The 19232-nt window shown below is 37.3% G+C and overlaps 1 protein-coding gene across 1 annotated transcript in view; it reads left to right on the forward strand.

Annotated features, from left to right (window-relative positions):
• The first annotated feature begins 1116 nt into the window (after positions 1-1116).
• The window catches only part of LOC140171733 (ubiquitin-conjugating enzyme E2 R2-like), a 32072-nt gene continuing 13956 nt past the window's right edge, over positions 1117-19232 (forward strand). Inside the window, 1 exon segment of the mRNA XM_072195046.1 lies at positions 1117-1444. Coding sequence (XP_072051147.1) covers positions 1271-1444 — 174 coding nt within the window. The 5' untranslated portion in view covers positions 1117-1270.

Raw genomic sequence — 19232 nt, forward strand, 5'->3', positions numbered from 1 at the left:
AAGGAACATTTTAATTTCCGGTCAAGAGATGCAGTTTTAATTGAGAAAAACGGAAAATGACCATTGATAACACACATGAAAAAATAAATGAAATGGCAAGTTGAAAAAGTCACTGAGATAAATCAAACATGACTAACTATAAATAGATAAATAAAAATAAATAAATAAATAAATAAATAAATAAATAAATAAATAAATAAATAAATAAATAAATAATTAAATAAATAAATAAATAAATAAATAAATAAATAAATAAATAAATAAATAAATAAATAAATAAATAAATAAATAAATAAATAAATAAATAAATAAATAAATAAGTAAATAAATAAATAAATAAATATTTAAATAAATAAAATAAATAAAAGGAAAAATAAAATAAACAAATAAATAAAAATAAATAAACAAACAAATCGTTGATAAATAAATAAATAAATAAATAAAATAAATAAAAGGAAAAAATAAAATAAACAATAAATTAAAATAAATAAACAAACGAACAAATAAATCGTTGATAAATATATAAATAAATAAATGAATTCTTTTTCCCCATCCTTTCTCTCCTTGTTCAGCGCCTTGATAAATTTTAAAGGCGCTATATAAATACCTTTATGTATGTATGTATGTATGTATGTATGAATGAATGAATGAATGGGTGAATGAATGGGTGAATGAATGAATGAATGAATGAATGAATGAATAAATTGAAATATTTAATAGAAATAAATAAACGAATAAATATAAATATAAAATGGGAAATAAAAATAAATAACTAAAATATATTAAAATAAATATGAATTCATTCATTGTTTTGTTCTATCAAGTTATCAACATTCGTTCATTCATTCATTGATTAAATAGGCCTACATCTAAAAATATTTACAACTCTAAATTAGTTTGTCCTTAAAATTGGCTTTACATAAAATCTTTAGCCGCTTTAATCATCATTTCTCAATATTTCAGATATTTCAGTTTCACCTTCTGGAATTCTGTTCCTCGAAATATTATTTTTCTATGAATTTTTGGGTTAGAGTTCAATGACCTCTTTTTATTTTGCTTGGATGCGAAATGCATGTTGGGTAAAAATGGGTGATTTCCGGATGTCCTATTATGTGACGTCATTTACAGTTTCGCCATAGAAGAAACAACAACAACACAGCAGTGAAACAGTGAACAAGCAGCATCAAACGTTTTTGTTCATTTTGGGCCTAAAAGAGGGCCACAACTAGCCCATTTTTTAATCAGAAGAGACTATAGTTAAACTTAGAATATGGCGGGATCTAAAGCGCCTGGTGCCTTACGGGCTCTAAGCCTAGAACTGAAGAAATTACAAGAAGAACCCGTCGAAGGTTTTAAAGTTAATGCAACCGAAAGCAATTTGTTTGAATGGGAAGTAGCGATTTTTGGTCCTCCAGATACACTTTATCAAGGCGGTTATTTTAAGGTAATGTTAATATTTTAATAATTTATTTCACCATCTTTGAAAAAAGTTCAAAATTTGGTCTTATACGGCAACAGATTGTGGTGAAACGTGGACCGAAAAATCGACCGAAAATGACTCCATTTTGTTTTTTTGTCTTCTTTGTTTTCATTCAATCAGGAAATACACGTACGTGTCGGCGAATACTGAACAGGAGTGCTCAAGCCAAATATTGTACATTCATATGAATTTAGATTTGAAGATCGTAATTAAGTGGCCTGTGTCAAAGTTTTGTAAAATTTTGCCATGATTTCAGTAATGTACGCAGACATGTTCCGTGTGGTAAGCTTAAATTGAGTCATTCATTTCATGATGATTCATACTGTGCAGTATACACACAGTCATCATGTAATCAATTTAAACTTGCAATTACTGTTGTGGTTGTTCACGTTTCCAAATAAGAATTTTCACTTTATAAGGTTTTATTGTATAATCAGTTGAAATATTGTCAAAAATGCTATAATTTGTGTACATTGTGGAACATACTCTACTCTCTTTTTGCGGGGCTACTAAACATGCTAAAAGCATATTAGTAAGCTGTTGTACGCAGATAACCTCACATATATCGCGTAGACGCGTATCCTAGAGTAGCGTTGTACGCTCGTGTATTAGCATGATTAGTCGTGGATTAACAACAAGCGTACTGTTGAATGTTCCACGATGTTTCACACAAATTAAATAATTTTTCTATATGGTGTGTCTATTCTACTAGACTGCGGAACTACAGACTACAATCCGACTGTGATAGTTTGTCGCGTATTTCAAAGTACAGCGCGAACTCACGACCATGGATACAATAATGAAAATACTAACCAATCATAACCGAGTCCGCATGGTTGGATTCACTTTCGCGTTACGCACACCAGGGTTCGATTTACTTTCAAAAACTTGCATAGCAATTTTTAGCGAAAATATTATTTAGGTGATGTTCTTATAATATTAGCATATGTTTACATTGTAAAATATTGATATACAAGCTCATATTTGTGTAGCAGGTTGTCCAAAATGGGGAGCATTTTGCTCCACGACACAGGTTATTTGAACCCTGACGCACACGCGGGCGTTCATTCACACAGTGTACGCAGAGAATATCACGCTTGTATTCATTCAATTGAAATCATGACTGGTTCTCCACTGTAAATCTTCTCTGATAGTAAGATTACTTACAATTAGAGTATCATCTTAGCGTGTATTTATACATTCAAGATTCTTAAGGGGGTACTACACCCTTCGATAAATTTGTGTCTATTTTTCATTTTTCTCAAAGACTAATAACACAGTGGTAACAAAAGTTATGTACATTGTATATATAGGGGCAAGGAATCCAATTACTACACTGGAATTTCAGTTACCCAAGACAAGCGGTTCGTTAATTTATGATAAGAAAAGAGGTACCGCTATGATGTACCTCATTTCCTATCATACTGAACCGCTTGTCTTGGGTCACTGACATTTCAGGGTAGTAATTGGATTCCTTGCCCCAATAATATACATAACTTTTGTTACCAGTGTGTTATTATTTTTGAGAAAATGCAAAAATAGTCAATGAATTCTTTACAGGGTGTAGTACCCCTTAATGCTTTACACTTACTATCTCTATGAATTATATGGGACTGTGCAGGTATTTCCCCCTTTTCCAAAATAAGTTGCCATAATAAAATACTTTTATTACTGTTATAACACCAACCCCTGGGCCAACCAACTAAAGGAATAAAATCCAACTCACAATAAGATACGGCTTAGTCCAAATTCAGTGGCTCTTGATTTTCAACAATGAAACAAATAATATTAAAAACAATGAAAAGTGCAAATCTGCCAAATGGGATTTGAACATCAGAAAATGGAACCTTGGCCAGTGTTCAGGTCTTTTGTTGCCAAGTTTGCATTCACTATTACACCTAGTTATTTTAGTTATTAGTTTTACAACTTTTCCCCCAAAGTTTGGGGAAAAGTTTGAACAGTTTGGCTACAATGAGGCAAAATAGGGCTTTAAAAAAAAGAGATAATTTTGAATAAAAGACCCATCCATATGATTCCAAAATTGGCCTAGAAAGATGGGGTAATTAATGTATACGGTAGGGCCCTACCCTAAAAGGCTAAATAATATGGCACATCCCTGAATGGTCATTTGTACTTATTCGTCTGTCAATTGCAGTCCCTGCCCCCAGGACCCCGGTAATAGCTGGGACAGGCTTAGCCTGGGATGTAACAGCTTATTGGGTCCCCGCACTGCCGGGACTTATACGAGGATGTTAATGCATCTCGAAAGGGCGGGGCATCTACCCAGGATGTTATAAAAGAATACTCTCAACTGTGCAGGGTCTTAAGCGGGGGAAACACTAACCTGTCCTATCCATTTACCAAGGGAATCCAAGTTCTTTGATATTATGATTTATTTGAATCTCAAAATTCATACACATTTTCTGATCTTTCTGGCAGTTGCCCCGGGGTTAGGGGGCAGGGACTTGCCCGGGATGTACAAGAAAATATTTCCCGCCACCAGGACTATTACATGTTTGTAACAGTCTCCAAAATTACGTCCCCACCTACATGTAAGTCCCCGCTATCCCCAGATCCTCGGGGGCAGTCCAGATAAATTTGAGATACTCTGTAGTTGGCAAACTTGTATTTCCTGGTCAATTCAGCACTGATTCATACATGTACAATGTACTTTGATCAACAAAAACAGAATCTAATTAGGGGCTGTGCAATAATTATGAGCCCTGGGGAGGGTAAAGAGAGGGGGGGCAAGCGATTTTTGGCACACATTCTTAAGGCGCCTTTTAAATAAAACGCTCTAAGGCTTAGGAAAATCGTACGGAAACACTTGTGCACATTTTCCTGCTTGCTGCGCTTGCAACATGAATAGACCATTTAAAGCCCCAGGGGCTCATAATTATTGCACAGCCCCTTATAATTCCATGTTTTTGGGTGTGCATTATTTGGTCCAATGCATAGCAATTCAGTCAGTAGCTGTTCTATGGTCATTGTTTACATGCACACCACAATAATTTCAGGAGCATGAACTGGGAAAAAATACAATTACTCATTATCTGAAACTGCATGTTATTGGCTGAAAGGTTATTATTTTCAGCTTGAAAACTTGAACTGATTGTGTTATGAATTTGACAAACCTTGAACTATTTTGTGTAAAGATGTTAACAATAATTGGTGAACCTGTGCTGCAGATTTTAAATTATAGATTTTAATAAAATGCATGAGTGACTTCATAGCAATAGTGAATACTGACCAGTTAATTCAAGGTCCGTATTGCTGCAATTCTAAATCTTCTAAAAACTGGTTTAAAGGTCCGTAACCCGATCGACAGCATCATCCCCCGATTTTTTTCATTGTTGATGAGGTTTTGGTATCACATAATAGATACTATTTTTCTCATTACTATCCTGAAATTTGACGCCCAAGTCGATGTATTTCCGAGAAATCATGAATCACAGCGGTTTTTACAAGTATACCAGTTTGTAAACAATAAAAATTACTTCGGATCATGGGAAGAGAAAAAAGCGAACTACGCTAAGCGTAGTCTCCTACACAGACAGTTTGCGTCGGTCTGACACTCGTCGATCCTCGCGATAGCCACATACAGTCTGGCTCGAGACTACGCTTAAGTGCTGAGGAGACGGTCCGCCGTATATAATTAAAACAATTCCTTGATTATTTCAGTTGGTGAAATAGCTCAATTGGCTAGCGCTACCGTTCTTTTACCCTAGAGGTACCGGTTCAAAACCCGTATCGGAAGGTTTTTCCTCTCCATTTTTAACCCAAACTTTTTTATATTCATTTGAAATGTACATATTGCAAGGGGAAATATATTTTGTTTCCTTTTTTTCTGAAACGGTACGAAAAAACAAAAAAACAAACAAATATTTTCCGCTCAATACGGGCCCGGCATTGCAGCATGTCAGCATTCGCCATACTGAACGGAATTGTTGTTGTTGCATGCCTACCCAGAATGCAATTCACGATACAAGGTATTGGATTGCAAATTTGGCTATTTATTCACATTTACGCTGAAAATGCTCTCGTTTTTTCACAAAGCAGCATAAAGGGGAGATATTTGATATTATTATGTAATTTTAAAGACAATCCATATCCAAAACCAATAGGGTTACCCCCTTTAATGCTAATTATTTCGTGATTCTAGTATTCTCTTTTTGTGGCATTTTTCAGTAGATATCCACAAAAAAGCTTGATTCCAAAAATTTTAGTTGATCCTGATTTTGCATTTGCGAGTATTGCATGATTTAATATGTGAATTATACTGCTGAGTGCTCCATAGGCCACTGTGTTGTAATTTCTTTCTGGTGTATAGTACCAGAACGAAATATTACAAGTCCAAACAATATAACATATCTTGCATGTTGTTTAGGCCCGTTATCGATTGTCGAATGTACGACAGTCTGGAAAATTCATAGACTTCTTGACATGTTGGTACACTCAATTGTAGTATTGATACACAAACGATATGGCACATATGGTTAGATTATCCAAAATTACTGTCTCCCAATTCCAGGCTGAGCCATCATGTCATCTCAAACCCCTACCCTCCAGAAGATCCCCCAAAAGACTTTGCACTGTCGTTTTGTTATGTTGGGGGCCTATTCTATTGTTTTTAAAATAAACATTGAAGAAACGTAAATTGCATCTTGAAAATGTGTCAATATATCAATACTGTATCGATATGTCACATAATTTGCTTCCGATATATGGACTTAAAAAACTGTATCGATAACAGGCTTATCACAAGTATGTATGCCTACATTATTTTGTTTGTGTTTTTTAAAAATCAAATCAAAATTGAATCCCAAAACTTTTTGAAACCAAACAAACCAAAAATAAACGCTTACTCATTGCAAATGTATGTGATTGTCTCTGCACTGTACGATAATGAATTACCCACCCATTTCCCATGTTTACACATGCAGTATTGATCAGCATTCAGTATACATTGTACATCATACACACGTTTTAAAGTACAATATGTCCTTGCAATTTGCACAATACTTACGCATTAATACAATTTGCCTGCAAGGAAACACATATTTATTGACAATGACATTAAACAATGCATGAAGTATGTGACAATTTAATTGTCTGCATGATTTTCAAATGACACTATTGTCATTTTGATTTGTGTGAGTCACAAATTGTATATCATGAACTTTTGTCAACCTACTACTGTAGGGGCTGTGCAATATTATCCGCTCCCTACCCGGGCAAATTTCAAAATGGCTTGCCAAAAAAATGTGTGCCTCCCCCGTCTCAGCATGCCAAATACTTCTTGTCCCCCCTCTCGGCTAGCCAAAAATTGCATGCTACTCCCCCTTGGCCTGCTAAGCCCACCCCTTTGCACAATTATATGCCAATTTTTGGGGAACCAATTTGCATACCTGAAATAGTCTAGAAATAAGGCCTATAATGTGAGCATATCAAGCAGGAAATGTTGCATAAAATTGAACATTTCTATACTGTTTTCCTTTTAAATTAACGTTGCGCCATAAATGCATGCCAATAACCTCTTGCCCCCCTCCCTTTTGACATGCCAAAATTTTCTCGGGCCCATCTGTTCCAAAAATTACCCCCCCCCCCCCTTGCCCTGACAAAAATTACTCCCTTCCCCTCTTCTTTTTTTTTTTTTTTTTTTTGGGGGGCATTATTTCACAGCATGAAAACAACATCTTTGACTTGTTTAAGGGCGTACTACACCCATATATTGGTTTGATTGGTCTAAAAAAATATTTTTTCATTTATAGCTAGGCGATATATGCACGGATCATGTGAAATAAAAAAATATGACAAAACATCATGAAAGTGTCAGTTTTCACCTATTTGTCTTAAAGTTGATTGGTTGTTAAGGACGCCTATTTGTTAGCGATCCACGTATAGTAGTCTTCTTCACAACCGTTTTCTGCCGGGATGCCGTTCCTAACACAATACAGTATTAGACTAGCTCGCAGTCCAATAATACGCCGTGCCTCTATATATTTATAGGACTGACACACACCGTTTTGTCAATACACGCTTAACGATTTGCGTAGGTCAAACATGGGCAAAAAATTCTTTAAAATTTAATAAACATATACAATTGGTACCCATGTCATTATGCTTGCAAATGAACAAAGTTCATATCAATAAAATCAAGGATCGAATGCCTTTTAGTGTCCAAAAAGGCAAAATTACCGTTACACTTACCCGAATTCTGAACCCTGGCGAATCCTCCTGACCATGCTGGCGTTCACAAAATTCGAATTCGTAATAAAAAATACCCAATCTTTGCGATCAAAAACACAAAACTACAACTTTGGATAAACTATCATGGCAACGTACATTATTGCCAAACAATATAGAATAGAAAATTCGACGTCAACTTGTCAAAATATTGAAAAAAACGTGCTCTAAAAATATTTAAAAAGTACGCAAAACAATTTCTATTCATACGCGTGTGAAATGACCGTGGTAAAAGTAGAAGTCGTGTGTTGAATAATCAGTGCCATCCTCTGTAGGGATGGGCGATACCAGCTTTTTGTATCAGTTGTCGATCCAGAGCAGCCAGGGGGGGGGGCGAGGGGCAATTTTTAGAAAAAATAAAATAACATTGGAAAAAAAAAGGCATCGCGTCGAGCTTGCGAGACACAGGGGATGTCTGACACCCTCAGAAGCAAGAAACTTGTGCAAAATGAAAACTTTATTGAAGTGATTGTGGACCATTTTGGCACTGAGCAGTGATTAGTGTATAAAATTATAGTTTGAAAAAGCCGCAAATTTGTTAAATGACGGTCCATGAAACCGTCCGTGGACAAGTTTTCCCTGTAAGCCTATAAATTGTGTTAACATAGGGCTAAAATTTGGTAATGTCGGAAGAAGAGCGAAAATGATTATCCACTACACAAGGGGGTGTCTGAAGGGGACGTTCCCGCCTGAGAAGTTTAAAAATTTGTCAAAATGAAGGTCCAATTGAAGCTATTTGGTGCATCGTTTTTACACTATTTGAATCAATTGCAGTAAGGGCAGGAACTCAATTTGCAAAACTTGAGATTCGCAATTACTAAAGCACTATGCATAAATCGATGAAGTCTGTATGGAGTCCGTCTTAATACTGACTTTGGGTGCCGTCGCGGACCATGCTGTAATTTTCACATGCTCTTAGGACGAGGACCTGCCTTCAAGAAATGCAGGCCTATAGGCTATATTATAGGGCCTACTTCCGATCATGGAAGAGAAAGAGAGATCTCTGCGGTTCGATCGAACCGACTGTCTTGCGGTTACTTAGGCATGGGCCTACTCAATTACGTGCAATTTGACCCTCCTCCCGTTTCTCTTCTTTTTCTCCGTTCTTCCCCTTCCTCTTCTCTTCTCTTTTTTGGGAGGGGCGGGCCCGCCAGCCCCCTGCCATCCGCTCCTAAAATGAGTCAATGTCAAGTTTGTTGGGGGAGGGGGTGGGGGGTACGTGTGGCTGTATGTACTATAATAGGCCTACCACTTTAACGAACTTAACTTACTCTTCGTGGGATTACGAGTCGTAACACAAACACATGTGATAATAAAACCAGTATAGCAAACACCACTTTTAATCAACAAGATCATGATGCAACAACTTTACAACTTTCTTTTTAATTTAAACAAAGCTTGACTCAGAGTTTAATTTGAAGATGCTAGCAAGTCAATTTATAAATTTGCACATTCTTTGGGTTCCTTTGTTTTCACTCTTGTTAACAGAAGACATAAAACCCGATGATCAGCTGACTCTTTCTGTTGACAATTTAAGTTTAAAACATTAACACAATTTTTTTAGTTAGTTGAAATTAATTATAAACATTAAACAAAATCAATACATTATAATGTATTGGTTTTGTTTAATGTTTACAATTAATTTCAACACAAAACCAATACATTGGCTATAGTTTCAAATCTTTTATAACATATAACCGTGGTTTTTGTAAAATATTTTGTAAAAGATTTGCAATTACTTTGATTGGAATCGAACATTGCAACTTTACAATGCTCAAGAACACGAAAACTTCGGGTGTTGTTAAAAATTGTATGAAATGAAGATCCCTATATAGCGTAAACTAGTTTCTATACACTTTTAAATGTTAATGATAGGTCGCTATTTTGTGACGTTACAGTCATTATGAAAATAATTAATTCTTATTTAAAGTAACATTCTCAAAATCGAAATTTTAACCTAATTGTAATGAATATAACATAACAAACACACCCTGAAATACGGACCGGCTGTAGTTTTGACAAAATCTTAAATCATTGTTGCATGCGCCACCAATGCCCGCCATGGTTTGCCGCTGGAGCGCATATCCCATAGACAATCCATTGGAATTATTAAATCAGAACGCTGTAGCTGCGAGATAGTATAGGGGACCGTTCACAAACACTTGTTATGAGGGGGTGGATGCAAAGGGTGGGGGGGGGGGCTGAAAAGTTTTGACCCTCCTAAGGGGTGGGGGGCTAAAAAATGACCACAAATTCCCCTGGGAAAATTGAGTTTATATGCTTTTTATGGGGTTGACCCACAATTTTCATGTCAAAGGGGGGCCTGAAATTTTGAGGTCTGTAAAGGGGGGGGCGAAAAAATTTTGTGATGAATTTTTTGCTTCAGCCCCCCTAACAAGTGTTTGTGAACGGTCCCTAGGTCTACCACACAATTTATTCGCTACCGTACCTGAAGACGCTAGTGTATAGGCTTAGGAAGATTTTCAACATGGGGGGGGAGGCTGAAACTTGAACAAAATTTTGTGGGGCCAGACCGGGGGTGCGGAAGGGGGTCCCCCCCCCCCTTGCATTCGGAAAATTTTACAAAATATAAAGTTAATTCTTTATTAGGCCTACTGTGACTTTCGTGGTCCGAGTTGTGCGCCAAGCGTAGACAAGCGTACACACAGAAGAAATAAACAATCACGCTGATTGGCTGATCAACGGACTTGACAACAAGCCGGTTGACCCATTCGTCTATGGACCCATTGGTCGTCTGCTTGGCGCGTAGTAGGCGGCCTATATGCATGCGATCGCAATTCACCAGCACGCACCGGACCACGGAAGTAATAAAAATTAACTTTAGATCACAAAGACCCCTTTTCCCTCGGCGTTCATAAATACCTTGGTGGGGGGGGGCTGGACAATTTGTAGGGGGGTCAAGAAATTTTTGACCTTCCGAAAGGGGGGGGTCAAAAAGTTTTTAACGTGGCAAAAGGGGGGGGGGTGAAGATTGAAGTTTTGACACCCATAAAGGGGGGGGGGTCTCAAAAGTTTGACATTGTCACAATAAAGCCCTTTTCATCCCGATCATAGGTGTAAATAGAGTAATTAAAATACAAAATTTTTCGCACATCCAGTAAAGCATTTTTTTAAAGCTCCGGTATATAGGCCTATGTATGTAAAGCAACTGCAATTGTTTTTCGTCTGTGCCCCAACATTTTATTTCACACCCACACCAAGAAAGCTGGATACACCCCTGATACATCCGTGCAATAACTTTTGAGACCTTATTTGAAAGCAATTTATTTATATTTTATGATGTCCTGACAATTTAGGCCTAGACATAAGGCCTGTAAGAGTGACACTGATAAATGATAAATTTATTGCGGATCTGTTTGCTTGAATTTGTAACAAGGTTCAAACTGTATAAGTTTAATCCACTATAGGCCTACTAGTCAAATAAAGCATTACTATAGTGGAAACAAGTGCGGATTATATTAAGTACTAGTATACCTTCATTATGTGTGTGTGTGTGTGGGGGGGGTAAAAAGTGTGGGTGTATACAAAAGGGGGGTCAAAAAAGTTTTCAGTCCATAAAGAGGGGGGTTCTAAAGGTTTAACATACAGACAGAGGGGGGGTCAAAAAAGTTTTGAAATGCCGAAATCAAAATTTTCCAGCCCCCCCTACCAAAGTATTTATGAACGTTCCCTTATCACAATTTTTTAAGTTCACCTAGGATTATTGGGGGGCTGTCCAGCCCCCGCACCAAAATTATTGAGCCCCTCAAGCCCCCCGGTTCCTAAGCTTATGTAGAGAATGAAAGATTTTTTTTTTTTAATATTTGTTTTCAATTTTCGAATAATTATTTTTGTTTTCAATAGGCCTACTTTCCATAAAAATAAAAGTATTTTATCGGAAAATAGCCGATACCAAAATGGTATCGAATCGCCCAACGCTAGAAAAAAACCAAATCATTTAAATCAATGGCGGAAGTGTTCGGCAAGCGAAAGCAGTGAATTTTACCCTTTTTTCGTGGATTTATATAGGATTTTCTTGAATTGGAAGGATATCAGCATGCGCTACAGGTAAGTGACGAAACTGTTACTAAACGTGAATCAGTAGCCTGTTCCATTGAGGTGTTATCATTGTTTAACATAGCGATTCACATTACAATGCATTATAAATCATATTTCATAAGCTTCCCGTATTTCCTCAGAAAACTGAGCAAAAATTCTCCTAAAATGATAACCAAGGCATTGACTGTTCTTTAATTTCAACCTTATCAAACCTGAAACAAATATGCTGCCTTGCGAACACAAATTTTGCATATCATTGTCAACTGGAAGGGGGAAAAATAAGTTTAAGTTCATTGATAACATGAAATTGATGCATATTTGTGTTTTCAAAGCTGTGCATAATTAATGCATTTCCCCCCAAAAAATATTTTGGTACTTTTAGAGTCTGTCATTAATGATATTAATGTGGGTGTAAGTGGATTCACGATAGCAGTTCTGAAATTGTAGATATCCTCAAATTTGTAACGGGTCATGATGTACCTGTCTTTGGCTTGTAGCATTAAAAGCATGCAAGCTATATTAATATCAATGCCACCAAAAGAACGAGAAAATTTGCCCCTTGATTTTGCATACCACTTTGACCAATTTTTTTTCCTCATTTCTTCACAAAATGCAAAAAACCCGCAAAAAAATGTGATGGGTGTAGTACCCCTTAAAAAAAGAAGCAAAATTGCCAACAAATTTGACTACATGTATGTATGTATGTATGTACTGGGATTGGGATTTGATAATTGTCGAGTTCTATAAAATGTGGTTTGGACACTACTAGGATAAAAAATCAGTCAACGTAATTATCTGATCTGACAACACATAAATAAGTTTTTTTATTTATCTAGTAAACAGTATGTAGTATCGGATACCAAATATAGGCATGTAAAGCAAGGATCACACACCTAGCATGCCTATAGGGTGAGCACGGAACAAAGCAAATAGCAATATATTGGGCATGTAATAACACGGAGAGAGGGGAGGCAACTATTCTCATTCATAAGACTGTATAAACAAAGAGAAATATGTGCCACAAATATCTTCTCTGCACACTTTGTGCAACCAGAGGTTATCTAGTGTAGTCAATAACCAGCAAGATATTTTGCCCTTCCCAGAATCCTTTGCAACATGATATATCACCTCATGACCTCGCAAATGATATTTCTATTTGTACAAGTTCCCTTTGTTTTCATGTTGAGAATAGACTAAACAAGGGTCAATAGTCATGAAATAAACACATTTTGCAAGATCTGGATGTGCTCTGTTCATTAGGGTACCTTTTCTCCCTATCAACCCATGCTGTACTGGATAGCAATTTAGCAAATCAGTACAGAAAATTACAATGCATTGTGGGAAGTGTAAGGTATCTTCTTTCTAGTCAATAACAATTGGATTGGCAGTTCACTTCTTTGTTATTGTAGAATTATAAACACATGGTCAATATCATATTCTGTGATAAATGCAATTTATAAATAGAATTCAGTTCATTGTCACATGTTGGGTACACATAGGGCCTACATAATACACCTGAACCAAAAGAAGAATTGTGACCAAAATAATACCGGTAGTTCTTTCATGTGGTGCAATATTAATTACCGTATATTAAATTGAATTGGTTAAAAATATACAAAATATCATTTGGCAAAAAAAAAAGGTTTGTCTCAAAGCTCCTGAGTAGTTTGAAAACAAATTCGAAATGAAGGTTTTTTTCTTATTCTTGACTTGGTATTTTTATGGTATTTTGAGAAAAAATCTGATTTTAGCGAATTTTTTTGGAAAAAAGAAAAAAAAATTTGAAATAAAAAAAATCTGCATTTCTTTTTAAAAATCATGCAATTTTACAAATGCCTTACTTAGAACTGACATTTTATATTCTACATGTTTGTATTCAGTATACAAGTGTATTTGTCATTAAAAAACAAGTGGACATTTTGCAGGTGTAATTTTTTGCACATTTTTGTACAGTTTCACTTGTTAAAATTAAACAATTCTAAGTTTCCACACACTGAAACTGCACATAAAAGGAGTATATATTCACACATTTTTATTTGTACATGTATGTGTACGATTGCTGTAATTGAAAGTGGATAGCACAGAAATAAATGTAGCATAAACATTTTCACTTGTATAAAATTGTATGCATTTTGATGTCATTCATTTTGAGTAATGGGGTAGGGATATTTTAAATTACAAATACTACAGAGACCAAGAAAACAAGCAATGTATAAAACCACCCATAACCTTTCTGTAATTTATAGTTCAAGCATGACATGTACCATATTAAGGGGCTGTGCAATAATTATGAGGCCCCGGGTAAAATTTCCAAACGGCTCGCCAAAAATCGCTTGCCCCCCCTCTCGGCCTGCCAAAATCGCTTGCCCCCCTCTCGGCCCGCCAAAAATTCTTTGCCCCCCCCCCCCCCTGCGCATGCCAAATTTTTGGGATCCCAATTTACAAACCTTAAATGGTCTACATACCTGTTGCGAGCGCAGCGAGCAGGAAAATTTGCATATTTAGGCCGTGTAAAATTAATATTTTGGTTCTCGTCCCCTCCCTCCTCAATTTCTGGGATTTGTCAGATTTTTTATTTTTTTTTTTTTTTTTTTTAATTTTTTTTTACTTTGGAATGATTTATGAAATCTTCATACATATAAATAAGTTTATTAAAGAACAAGCATCACTTCCAAGTCTTTTGTGGTACTCTAGGGGTTTATCCCTCAGAATCTCACATTGAAAAAAAAAAAAAAGGGCCTCATCGTTTCCTCGAGCACTGTTGGAGAAGACCGAAAACTACTGACAATGCTAATTTTACATTGAAAAAATAACAAACAAACAAAAAACACCTCCTCCCTCATCAATTCATGAAAATCCTCTGGGCGAGAACCAAAACATTAATTTTATACGGCCTTAAGCGTTTCCGTACTGTTTTCCTAAGCCTTTTTAGAGCGTTTTATTAAAAAGGCGCCCCATGAATGTGTGCCAAAAATCACTTGCCCCCTCTCAAAAAAAAAAAAATTGCTTGCCCCCCTTTTGGCTCGCTAAAATTTCTTGCCCCCCCCATTTTACCCTCCCCCAGGGCTCATAATTATTGCACAGCCCCTAACTGCCCAGGGTCCTTAACAAACAGGGGCGTAGCCAGCCCTATTTGCCAGGGTGGGCAAGGCTTCAAAAATTTCCCCCAAGTTAATAAATACTAGAGCGAAGCGAGCATAGCGAGTGGAGCGACCACTGGCGTGGGGTCCAGGGGCCCGCTTTAGGGCCCCTGGTGGGGGTCCAGGGGGTGAAGCCCCCGGAAGCTCATGGGTTTGTGGCATTTTTATACCATCAGGAGAAGCCTCCTTGCATACATTTGGAACGTTTTTATGTGAAAATTTTGCCATGTAAAAATGTTGAGTTTTGATTTTAGAATTATCTGAAAGGACACAAAAATGAATTTACAATAAAGACCAATACAATAAAACAATACTGATATTCTTGAGTTGATAATAACAAGTTGTTACATTCACTATTACATTCACTTAAATTATTACCCCTTCTCCCTTCGTTTCTCTTTCCTTCTTCTTTACATTCTTCAATTTCCTCCCTTCTCTCATTCCTTCCCCTTCCATTAAATTACTTTCCAATTACTTCCCCTTCTGTTCCTTAAGTTTCCATTCTGTCTCTTTCCGTCTTCTTCATATTCTTCAGTTTCTTCCCTTTCTCTCATTCCTTCCCCCTTCCACTCACTTACTCAAATTACTTCCCCTCAAATCACTTTCCGTTCCCTTCCTTAAATTCCCTGCTTCTTCATATTCTTCAATTTCTTCCCTTTTCTTATACTCCTTCCCTGTGCATGAATAGCTTCCCCACAATAAACATGCAAGTTGTTGCTTTTTCCTCTTTTTCCCTCTTTCGTTCCCCTTTCCCTATTTCTTCCCCCATCCCTCTTAGGCTTCCCTTTTGTTTTGTTTTCATTTCCCTCTTTTTTATTTATTCAGGTTTCCTCTCTGTTGCTTTTCCTTCCCTCGTGACCCTTTCTTTCCCCATTCCCTCTTCCTTTTCTCTTCTTTCCTTTCCCATTCTTTCTTTTTTTCCTTCTTTCCTTTCTTTTCCCCTTCTTTTTCCCTTTTCTTCTTTTTTCTTCCCCCTTTCCTTTCTCTTTTTTTCCTTCTTCCTCCAAAATTTCCCCCCAGATTTTTCCAGGGTGGGCGAGTCGCCCACCCGGCCCACCCCTAGCTACGCCACTGTTAACAAAGTCATTTTGGGTGGATGCTTTTTGTTTATATAATTATATGTAAAAAAATTGCCCAAAATATTCATTCATCAACATCAGTCCACGATATGTTTCATAGAATGATCCAAATTTACATGGGCAGTTAATAATATCACAGTTTGCTTGTTGTAAAGTCACTGAGCATGCTGAGGGTGGGTGCTTATAGGGGCATGGGTGGTTAATCAATGAATACGGTACATTGTATTATGCCATTGTACCACGAAGTTCAATAAAAATAGGGGAAAAAACCCACATAAAAAAAGAAACTTGAAAAAAACCCACTATCATGACTATAGATTCTTGTACATAACATAATGCCAATAAAGTGCTCCAAGCTACGTAGTTCAAATAAATAAATTTAAAATTGGAGAGAGAGAGTTACATTGAATGTAAGTAAGTTGATTCAATCAGTCATAGATTGGTGACTGATTCATAATCATTTCACTCACTTCCTATTAAATGTAGAGTATTTGAGATTATTAGGGCAGTGACCCTTGTGTGCAGCCAGAGAGAATGGACATACAACCCAACAAACATGTTATAATAATAATTAATATACTTGATTTAGTCAAATTGTATTAAATTATTTTTTAAAGTCATAATTATGACTCTAAATCCCCCATATAGTCCTTCTATAATCTGTGGTTAAAGCGGCTAGAACTAGTTATAATTACTACTATATTGGCAAAGAATCAATTTTGACCGAAATCATATAGCAATGTCTTTCCGGGAGAATCCCCAGGGTAGAAGAAATGAAGAGCTTCAAAATTTCATGTAGTGCCTTGGGGTGAAACTACATGTACATCTTCTTATTATTTCTATTCTTTTACCACAAAAATAGTGCAATTTAAAAAGAAAATATCACTTTTTTGGCCAAACATTTGAAGTTTTTTACATCAAGGTTAAGCGCGTACGGCTGTATGTGTATCCACAGCACAAGTTACAGCGTGTATTGCGGGAAAAATGGATGCGTAACCTCGCGTAATACTCTCCATAGAATGTGCATCCTTCATTGCGATCCATGTATACGCATTCTGGGCACATTTATTTATAACATTCGGCCGAAGCCAGGCTAAGCCCAATAGTGCTCTTAGGAAAATTCAAGGGATGCCATCTGGATATGATGGGACAGGAATATGGGAAGAGGTCCGATTTTAGATGCAGGAGGAAAACCGGAGCACCCGGAGAAAAACCTGCGAGGACGAGCATGGATCGGCAACCAAACTCACATGTGGTACCGCTGGGAATTGAACCCCGGCCTCAGTGGTGAGAAGCGAGTGAGAAGACCACTACACTAACCCGCCCATTAGTGCTTTCATGGTGCTTTCATGTGACACATTTGAACAAATCATAGTGCGTGCTTTTCAATAGTGGGCCATGATGGTAATAGAATTAGTTTTAGTATTTTAAGAAATCTTTTTTGTTTTAATTTTAGTATATACTTTTTGTGCAAAATATATCCTACTTCTACTTCTACGCTGATACTGGAACAGGACCTAAGAAGGTATACTTGACCAGGGTGGCAAGGTAACATCACATGTGTTCACATCGAGACAATCGTGCAGACAATATTTACAGTGCAAGTAAAAATCCAACAGCTGGAGAAGCTAGTAGATCACGATGGGCTGTTGCTGTTGACTGCAGCTGCCAAGTCGTGACCTGAAGTTGGGATCTCTGGGTCTATTTACGATGATCTGCCCAGTGTTGATGAGAGTCCAGAGACCATGTTGGAATGCTGTATGTGTTGGGATCTGAACTAGGTAGACTGGAAGTAGGTTCCAACATCTGACCGTCCTGGGGAAGTACATGAAAACTGATACACATTGGTGCTACTTTGGATGTTGATATAGGACTGGCTGTGCTGACCACGAACCATTCTGCTTGGCTTTTGGATGTATTCTGGGATGTTTACCGCTGACTGGTTGTTTTGAGTCTTGTGAAACATGGTGAGCTTGGCAACACATCTTCTTTGCTGTAAGGTTGGCCATTCAAGTTTCTCTCGCATTGATGTGACGCTTGCTGTCCTGTCGTAATTCCCCATTACAAATCGCACTGCCTTTCTCTGGATCTTTTCCACTTGTTCAATATGCTTCTGCTGGTAAGGGTCACAAACAGTCTGCGCATATTCAAGACTTGGTCTTACGAGGGACAGGTAAGCTTGGCGCTTGATCTTTGTTGTGCATTTGCTGAGGTTCCTCCTAACCATGTTCAGGTTTCTGTTAGCCTTTGTCACAACTTTCTGGATGTGTGGTCCCCAATTGAGATCTTTAGTCAGCTCTATTCCAAGGTAGGTTTGCTGGTCAACATGGGCGAGTTCTTCTCCACTCATGACATATTGATGGACAGAAGGTTCCTTTTTCTGGGTGACTTTCAACACAGAACACTTTTTGGCATTAAATGACATCTGCCATCTGTGGGACCATTCAACAACTTCATTTAGATCTTTCTGAAGTTTATCCGCATCATCCTTTCCCTTAATCTGTCTGAACAAAACGCAGTCATCTGCAAAAAGCTTAATACTTGAGTCAACTCCCTCTCCGATGTCATTAATGTATAGCAGAAACAACAGTGGGCCCATCACGGTACCCTGTGGAACCCCGGAGGCCACATGGACGGCACTTGAGGACTCACCATCTACGACTACAGTTTGGGTACGAGATGTTATCCAGCTCCTTATCCATTCCAAGGTGTTTCCCCTCACTCCATAGTACTCAAGTTTGTAAAGTAACATCATGTTGTACATTTAATGTTGTTGACTTTTGTTCTGAAGAGTACAGCACATGTAGTTGGCAAGGGTGAAAATAAGAGGGGCCATTTTGGCAGAAAAAAGTGGCCCCTGGTTCACCAAGATTGGATGAAACCAGGGGCCACTTCCAATTACCAAGGGGCCAATAAAAACAAAGATATGCTGATAATGCTGGATCAGGATGGGTTAAATAAGCTCCATTTGCTTTAAAATTTGATATTTTTGGTTCACTATCCAGGGGGCAAGTTTTGTGAGAAAAGTGTCCCCTGGTCAACTACAAATGAGATGGAACCAGGGGCCATTGGAGAGTTTCTGGGGGCCAAACGGCTCCCATCTCCCGCTTAATTTCACCCTTGGTAGTTGGTGAGATTGTGTGATACTTCAGTTTGACTTTTAGAATGATAGGATGAAGAGCTCCATACATGTAAATGTACTGTAAGAAATTCCAGGCAAGACACATC

The sequence above is a fragment of the Amphiura filiformis genome, chromosome 15, assembly GCF_039555335.1.
Source record: "Amphiura filiformis chromosome 15, Afil_fr2py, whole genome shotgun sequence".
NCBI lineage: Eukaryota > Metazoa > Echinodermata > Ophiuroidea > Amphilepidida > Amphiuridae > Amphiura > Amphiura filiformis.